At 31.5% G+C, this 9,786-nt stretch overlaps 1 protein-coding gene across 1 annotated transcript in view; it reads left to right on the top strand.

Moving 5' to 3' along the window:
- Nucleotides 1-3,662: 3,662 nt before the first annotated feature.
- LOC145276537 (glycine N-acyltransferase-like) overlaps nt 3,663-9,786 on the top strand; it is a 44,106-nt gene continuing 37,982 nt past the window's right edge. Inside the window, exon 1 of the mRNA XM_080127748.1 lies at nt 3,663-3,955. Coding sequence (XP_079983874.1) covers nt 3,872-3,955 — 84 coding nt within the window. The 5' untranslated portion in view covers nt 3,663-3,871. The remainder of the gene's footprint in view (nt 3,956-9,786) is intronic.

Consider the following 9,786-nt stretch of genomic DNA (forward strand, 5'->3'; position numbering starts at 1 on the left):
TGCATGGTGTGGTCTTTTTAGCGCAATGTTAAGGCGTCTTGGGTCTAGACAGATTCTCAGGCTTCCATCTTTCTTGTGTGAATAAGCTAGGCTGGAAACCCAGTCTGTTGGCTCTGTGACTTTTCTAATGATCTTGTTGCTGACCATTTTGTCTAATTCCTGTTTTATGTTGTCCTTTAAGGCAATTGGGGTTTTTCTTGGTGGGTCAATGTGAAGTTGTACGTTTTTGCTCATTGTTAACTTGATATGTCCAGGCATAGAGCCTATTTTGTCGAATTGATCTAGATAGATCTGTACGAAGTCTTCAATTTTGTTGATTCGTTTGACTATATTTTGTTCTTTCACCGTGCAGTGAAGAGTGACCATTTTCAGTATTTCCAGTGATGATAGTCCTAGAATTGCTGGTCCATTTACATCTACTATATAGAAGGTGCTTTCGTGCCAATCAGAGATTTGGTAGTTGCATGGTATACTGATATTGCCATAGCACTTTATCGGTGTTCCATTGTAGGCTATTAATTTTTGTCCTTTGTTTTTTTAGTTTTGAGAAGCCATCAGTGGTTAATTTCTCAGGAAACATTCTACGGAATGTAGAAATTGGTAATGTATTACCTTGGGCTCCGGTATCGACTTTAATTCGTAGTCTGTGAGTCTCATTTCGATTAGGTAATTTTATATTTATATAAGCGAAGGCTTCATCTCTCTGTGTTTGAGAGGGTGTGTTAATGGTGGAAAAAGTTAAATTTTCGAATTGTTCATTTAGTTCCTGGCTGTTGCTCCTGGATAATATATCAGTTTGGATGAAGTATTTTTTCTTGGTCTGGTTCATGTTTAATGGTTTTTGTTTTCCACGGTCTCTGTTTTGCGACCTTGACCTTGATCTTCTGTTATATAAACATACTGTTGCCCAGTGGTTATATTTTCCACACGTTTTGCATTTGGAACCAAATGCTGGGCATGCTTCACGTCGACGTTCGTGACTTTTTCTGCAATTAAGGCAGTTGTTTGTCTTTCTATTTTGTTTATATTTTGTAATTGCTTGTATGTCAGTATTGGCGCTATTGTCCTCCTCGTTATTGGTGTTTAACATCTCTCTAAGCTGTTTAATATGTGCGTTTGTTGCTTCGTATGTTTTACCAATTCGAATGGTTTCATCCAGTGTTAGCATATTATCTTTTCATAGTAGTTCTTTCTGGAATTCTACAATTGGGGTACTCGCAATAATTAGTTCTATAATTCACTGTTCTTGTTCAGTGTCGGTTAATGAGCATTTTAACGTAAGTTGACGACATCTATTGACGAAGTCGTCTAATGTCTCATTTTATTTTTGTTTATATGACATTAGTTTTAGTCTGTTAATCCTAAAGTTTTCTTTAGGTTCTAAATACTCCAAGAATTTATTAAAAATGGTGTCGGGAGAACGTTTTTCCTCATCTGTTAATTTCCAAGTGTTAAATTTTTTGAGACCTTCGTTACCGGTCTTTAACAGTATGTAATTCACTTGTTGGTCGGTTTTTATTTTGTTTCTAGCAAAATATAGTTCTAGGCTTCTGTTTAAAAAGTTTAAATGTTTCCGCTGGATTTGGCATTTCCCAGTCCATAAACGGAATAATGTCATTATTGGTAGACATTATTATTAACGGCTATGTATTTTTTCGATAAACAGAAAATTCAATATGTCTGCCGGTGTGCGAAAATCCACACGTGTTTACGGGGACATATACGATAACAACAGTTGACAAAAATTCAAAATGTCTGATATTGTGCAAAAATTCCCACATGTTTATAGCATATACGAGAATGACAGCAAAATTTTATAAAATGCACAGGTGGGTAAATTTATGAAAATTGGTTTACATGCCTTCTTTTGTCTTTTGTAAACATATTTTTCCTCTCGTGTCTGTTGCTGAAGTTTTGTCTTTTGTGAAAGAAATGTTTTACCTTTCTGGTCTGTTGCCGAATATAGTTTTAAAACGAACCTCTCCCTCTAAAAGAAAATAAATTTATATATTTTTAGGTAATAATGCACATCCCATAATATTTAAAAAAAAATATTTTTACATGTTTATTGTTTAAAAAAAATTAAATTGATTTTTCTAAGTTTTCGTTTTCTATCTAGCTTTGTAAGTTTTTGGTGTTTAAACTTATTTTAAAAAGTTTATTTAGTTAAATAGAAATAACAAGTAATGTCGCACTCGACATTACTTAATAAATAATTTTTAACCAAAAAATGTCTGAAAATTAAAGAAAACACTGAGGTAGATATAGTTTTAAAACGAGCCTCCCCCACCTTCAAAAGAAAATAAATTTGTATATTTTTAAGTACTGTACAAGTTCCCCCGAAATGACTTTTAAACGATACCCTCTCCTCCCCATGTTAAGAATGGCTTTCGAAATAATAACGTTATTATTTCAGCGCGGTACCAAAATTACATAAGACCGTGTTTTCTTTTTTGTTTTGTAATAACACAATAATTATTTAAACTGAATTAATTCTTCTAAATAAAATAATTGCTTTCTTTGATAATACGTGTTTTCTTTCTTTATTTTTGTTTCGTAATGACACAAAAAGTGTTAAAACTAGAGTATTTTTGTAATAAATATTTGGTTTCGGTTTTCGTATCTTGGCTCTGTGATCAATTTTTTTTTTTTTAAGCAAGAGTTAAAATAATTTTTTTAAATATTATGGGAGTGCATAATCTCTTTTAAACACAATATCTCGGGTTTGTATTACTGTACACATAGATTCGAAAAAGTTGTCAAAAAACAAATTATATAACAAATAAATGTTATCAAAGGCAAGATAAGTTACTTTTCTACATAACTGGATATATTTTTCGTGTTTTTATTCAATGTAACAATGTTTATTCAACTTGAAAAACATGCAGTGTTTACTGATGTATTGGAAAATTCAAAATGGCGCCCGACTCTCTCTTTAATACGGTAAGTTTGGGAAAAGGTGTTATAAATAATGAACCAGACAAAATACTATTAAAAAACCACCGAATATATGTCAACTTATGCCACGGTAACATATATTGAGCGAATTTCTAACAGTAGTTTGTCTAGTTTATTATTCATATCACCTTTTCCCGAACTTACCCTGTTAAAGAGAGAGTCGGGCGCCATTTTGAATTTTCCAATACATCGGTAAACACTGTAAGCTTTTCGAGCTGAACAAACATGTTACATTGAATAAAAACACGAAAAATATATCCAGTTATGTAACTTATCTTGCCTTTGATAACATTTATTTGTTATATATTTGTTTTTGACAACTTTTTCGAATCTATGTGTACAGTAATACAAAGCCAATATCTCCTTCAAGAACGGTAATAAAATGTGTTTTCAATCGATATTTATTCAATAAGGGACCAGTTTTCCGACCTAGTAAAAAGGGGGGGGGGACAAGTTTTCCGGGTACGGGTTTTCCGGAGACGGGTTTTCCCGGGACGAGTTTTCCGGGCACCGATATGGATGGATGCTAAAATCAACACTTCGTAACACCAGTTTGATAGGCCACGACTTTTAACGATTTTTCTCGAAATAAAAACACACTTTTTAACATATTTTTTTATCTTTACATTATTATTTTTTTTTATTTTATTTCGAGAAAATAAATACGTGTCTTTGCATGACTAATCAATTGGTTCGGGGTTTTTGACTCTACATCCGGGTTTCTATTGTTTAAGTCGTATCACGGCGTTTGCTTCGAGCGATTAGTTTCGTTATTTAGAAAGTCATCTTTCACGCACGGATAATTTTCCCCCTGATAAGAAAAACTGATTACAGATACTTTGAGCATCAATTCTTCTTCTTTTTTTTTTTTTTTTAACTTTTATTTTCTAACCATAGACATCAGCGTAGCAACATGCCTTCTCCGATTCTTCTCTCCAAAGTTCAGACTACAGAGCTCGTTAAGAAATTAGAAATTTATGGACGTCAATCACTGCAGGTAATTAAAGAATTAATCATTATTATTAACATCATAGATACTGTTGGGAACTTATTAAAAAATAATTTATCTTGATTCTTAATCATTTATGACATGTTTACGTTAAAACCAATATTCGATGCTTGTACAAAAAAAAAAAAAAAAAAGCGAACGATCAATTTTAAAAAATAAAATTGCAGAAACAAGGGGCATAACTCATATTGCTTATTTTAGATTACTTTCAATTTTTTCTTATTGTCCGTTATTTAATTAAATTACTATTTTTTTTATTATTATTAAATTTTTTTTTTAAATATAAATTTACGGAAACAGAACCTGAAATTATTCAAATTTTGCATGCATTATGCAACGCAGTAATGCACTTATTGAACTAAAATAATAACATTTAGAAAGCCATTCTTAACACGGAGAGGGAGGAGTGTTTTGTAAATGTTCTTTCACCTAACAATTAAAAAAAAATAAATGGTCAATTTTTACGACTTGCCTCAGCGTAGTATAAACACCCCAAAAGTCCAAAACCACCCCCATGTTAAGAACGGCTTTCGGAATAAACACCCTCCCATTAAGAACGGCTTTTGAGGGGGGTTATTTCGAAAGCCGTTCTTAACATGGAGAGGAGGTTAGGGTGTTTATAATACGCTGGGGAACGTCGTAAAAATTGACAAAAAAATATATCGTAAAACTTTTAATTTAACTTGAAAAAAAAAAAAATAGCGTGGTTTAATAAGTGCATAAAGCACCCAGATTTAATTAATTTAATTAAAGTACTGTTTTTTTTGTTTTTGTTTTTTGTTAACTAAATTGGTGCTTATGCGCTTACTGCGCTGAATAAATAACGTTATTATTTAGAAAGCCATTCGTAATTTGGGGAGGGGAGAGTGTTTTGTAAGTACTTTCATCTAACAATTTAATAAAAAAAAAAACACTTCCTTGTTTCACGATTTATCTCCCTTGTTTAATCTGTCGCCTTTCTCTGTGCAAGCGTCCACAATTTAATGAACGCTGAAAGCATTTCAAGATCCTTGTTTGTTTACATCATCTATTGATTATGGCTGCTTTTCTCCGATCAGACATTTAGGGAACTTAAAATGCTTAAAACTTTTATTAAATAATATTTTTTTTTTTATTTTAACTCGAATAGGTCACAAATGAATAGGTAAACCAAAATAATATTTTAATAAAATTTAATTTCCCAACATTATTTCCTCTAAAATAATTTACGTTGCTAATCGTAATGATTACATGGAAATTCGACGAGGCTTTTAACGTACAGTTTGAATATATTTTTGCTGAATTAATTTATTTTTAATATGGGGGGGGGGCTAGGTTAATGTGAATGGATAGGTGCCTGGAAAACTCGTCTCCGGACCCCCCCCCCTTTTGCTAGGTAGGAAAATTGGTCCCTTATTTAATAAATATCAATTGAAAACACATTTTATTACCGTTCTTGAAGGAGATATTGTTTTAAGAGACGATGCAGTGGATGCACCCCCATAATATTTAAAAAAATTATTTTTAACTCTTGCTTAAAAAAACAAAAAAACTTGATCACGGAGTCAAGATACGAAAAATGAAACCAAATATTTATTTAAAAACATACTCTAGTTTTAACACTTTGTGTCATTACGAAACAAAAATAAAGAAAGAAAACACGCAAAGAAAGCAATTATTTTATTTAGAATTAATTCAGTTTGAATAATTCTTGTGTTATTACAAAACAACAAAAAAGAAAACATGGTCTTATGTAATTTTGGTACCGCGCTGAAATAATAACGTTATTATTTCGAAAGTCATTCTTATCATGGGGAGGAGAGGGTATCGTTTAAAAGTCATTTCGGGGACACTTGTGCAGTACTGCAGTGCACTGCACTAGTGCAGTCAGTACTTAAAAATATACAATTTTATTTTCTTTTGGAGATGGGAGGCTCGTTTTAAAACTATATCTACCTCAGTATGTTCTTTAATTTTCGGACATTTTTTTGTTAAAAATTATTTACTAAGTAATGTCGATATTATTTCTTTTTAACCAAATAAACTCTTTAAAATAAGTTTAAACACCAAAAACTTACAAAGCTAGGTAGAAAACGAAAACTTAGAAAAATCAATTAAATTTTTTTAAAACAATAAACATGTAAAAATATTTTTTAAAATATTATGGGATGTGTCTTAAATATACAAATTTATTTTCTTTTTGAGGAGGAGGGGGGCTTGTTTAAAACTATATCTACTTTAATATTTTCTTTAATTTTCTATTTTTGAGCAATTATCCTCCTAAGACGTGATCCTCTTATGTCGGACATTTTTTTGTTCATAAGTAACACTCAACATTACTTTTTTTTTTTTTTTTTTTATAACTAAAACTCTTTAAAATAAGTTGACAGACAAAAACTTTCGGTATGCAGAGAGTGATCCGTGCTGAAATCATAACGTTATTATTTAAAAAGCCATTCTTAACATGGGGAGGGGAGGGTATTTTGTATCTATTCTATACTTTAACCTTACAATTGAATAAAAAAAACATATCATAAAACTGTAATTAAACTTGGAAATACAATTTAAAAAATAGCGCGGATCACTCTGCATTAGCACCAAATTTTCAAAGCTAAGTAGAAAACGAAAACTTAGAAAAATTAATTTAATTTTTTTAAAACAACAGTAAACAATTAAAAATATCTTTTTAAATATTATGGGATGTGTATTCTCTTTTAAAGACAATATCTTCTTCAAGAACGCTCATAAAATGTGTTTTCAGTCAATATTTATTCAAAAAGGGACCAGTTTTCCTACCTAGCAATAGGGGACGAGTTTTCCGGGTACAAGTTTTCCTAAATTCAAACGGATATGGTCCCAAATCAAGCTTCGTTCTGAGTTCGGGGAAAAGGTGGTTTTACTCTGTAACCGGTGTCGAAATGAACTCTTTCAACATTATATGAAAAGTAACTAACCCCGTGAACTGTTTATTTTTTAAAAAAGATCTTAATTATTTGAACTGTTTAATTCTGAAAAAAAAAAAAAAGTCTAAAAAAAAGTTTAATCCAATTTTAGCGTTACAAATTCCAGAGAATTTTTTGAGGATCGGATCTATTGCTAAACGAATTATTTTGCGCTAAATAGTATTTTTTGTTTAAAAAAATTAACCATTATAAGCATAGAACAAAATATCGAAGCCGGTGATTTTGTTTACTTTATCGCCATCATCTAAATTGAAAGTAAAAATGTCCGCTTCTTGTCTTCTTCATAAAATCATCTTTTAATCTGATTGGTCAATTTTTTTCTTCGAGAGTGACCTTAATTATTAAACAGGATTTGTTGTTTTTTTTCCTTCAAGTGGTTGTTGGAAAAAAAAATTGAACAAAAAAGGAAAAAGATTTGAACAAAAATAAAACAAACATTATTAAACATTTATTTTACATTTGTACGAATTCGGTAAAATAAGTTTCGAGAAAAGCGTAATATTAATGCACATTGAAGGAAAAAAACTAAATCTTGTTTAATTTTCTCGTTTGTTTTACTTTATTTCAAACTAGCCTGGGTGCCAAGCGTTGTCCGGGTGTTTGGAAGTGTGTGTTGAGCACAAATATGTGATAGTAGACAGGCAGGTTCGAACCTCTAACGCGAAGGCGGAATAGAAAGTTAAAGAAAATCTGACGTCTTGACGCTATTCCAGGACGCAATCCAAAGTTCAAAGCGTTAAAATTAGGCAAAGTCAATCTACGATGACTTGCTAAAGTCGCTCACAAAAAATTGACCCCTCCTTGTAGAAAAGTGCCCAATTAGGGTAAAGGAATTAATCTTTTGGGCCAATTTTTCGATATTTGTCGTCCGAGACGTCGAACTTCAAAGTGATACCGATATCGTGAAGATCTGTTGCCTTTGTCAAAAGTTTTATACACACATACATTTATACATACATACATACATACATACATTTAAACAGGCAGGTGAAATTTATATTATATTAGCGGGGGGTACCCGGCGATGCCTGGGTGTTTTGAGGTAAATCAAAACTCCGGGGGGGGGGGTGTAAAATAATAAAAAAAAAAGTTTTGGTAGGTGAGTATGAGGATCGAACCCGAACCCAGGCATTTTACTAATATATATTCTCGCCTATTTCATTCAATCCCGGGCAACGCTGGGTGTTTTGCTAGTATATATCTCAATCAATCTCGGGTGACGCAAGGTATTCTGTTAGTATATATTTCAATCAATCCAAGGCAACGCCAAGTATTCTGCTAGTATATATTTGCATCTATCTCATTACATCCCAGGCGACCGTGTATTCTGCTTGCATACATTTGCATGTATCTCATTGAATCCAGGGTGACTCCGGGTAATCTGTAAGTATATATGCGGACGTATCTCGTTAAATCCCATAATTCTTGGATTGTTACAAATTTCGACAATTTAACCCACATTATCGCTCACCTGTCTAAAATAATAACTTTGAGACATTGTCTTGGCTGGTTTTTCATTACAAACACATCATCCAAATAAGTCATATTTCATCATTTTTTTTATAATTTTTGGATATGTTACTAATTTCAACAAACATGTCACATGATTTAACTTACATTATCGCCGCCACTCTTACTAAAATAAAAACTTTGCTACATAGGCTATGGTATGTTACTAATTTCGACTATCACTTTTCATGAGTAAATCCTCATTATCGCCCCCTTCTATCACTAAAATAATAACTTTTAGACATTGTATGGCTGGTTATTTCATTACAAACCCACCAAAGAAGTAAGTCACATTATATCATTTTTCATAATTCTTGGATATGTTAATAATTTCGACACTTATTTTTTAATGAAGTAACCAAAATAATCACGCCCTCTTACTAAAATAATAATTTCCATACATTGTCTGGTCTGATTACTTCATTACGAATACACCAATCAAATAACTCACATTTCACCATTTTTCATTATTTTTGGATATGTTGCTAATTTCAAACGTCATTTTTTCTGAGTTCAATCACATAATCCCTCTCCTCTTACTAAAATAATACCTTTAAGACATTTCTGGGTTGTTTATTTCATTAGAAACACATCAATAAAAGACCTCACATTTCATCATTTTTTATAATTCTTGGATATGTTATGAATTTTGACAATCAAATTTAATGAGTGCGCACATCTAATCACCCAATTCTTACTAAAATCATAAATTTGCTACATTGACTGGGCTGTTTATTTCATTATAAACACACCAATCAAATAACTAAAACTTCATTTTTCATAATTCTTGGATATGTTACTAATTTCGACAATAATTTTTTTCATGAATTAATCCACATTATCGCCACCTCCTATCACTAAAATAACTTTCAGACATTGTATGGCTGTTTTTTTCATTACAAACACACCTATCAAGTTACTCACATTTGACCATTTTTCATAATTCTTGGATATGTTACTAATTTCGACAATTATTTTTAATGAAGTAACCCAAATAATCGCTCCCCTTTTTAACCGACACAATCCCTTTCCTCTTACAAAAAATAACAACTTTGATACATCTTCTAGCCTGTCTATTTCATTACGAACACACCAATCAAATAACTCACATTTAATCATTTTTCATAATTCTTGGATATGTTACTAATTTCGACAATCATTGTTTATGATTAAACCCACATAATCGACCCCCTTTTACTAAAATACTAACTTTGAGACAATATCTGGTCTGTTTATTTCATTATAAACACACCAATCAAATAACTTACATTTGATAACTTTTCATAATTCTTAGATATGTTACTAATTTCGACAATCGTTTTTCATGATTTAACCCACATAATCCCCTCTCCTCTTGCTAAAATAATA

This window comes from Euprymna scolopes, chromosome 1, assembly GCF_053919585.1.
Source record: "Euprymna scolopes isolate OS-2025 chromosome 1, ASM5391958v1, whole genome shotgun sequence".
NCBI lineage: Eukaryota > Metazoa > Mollusca > Cephalopoda > Sepiida > Sepiolidae > Euprymna > Euprymna scolopes.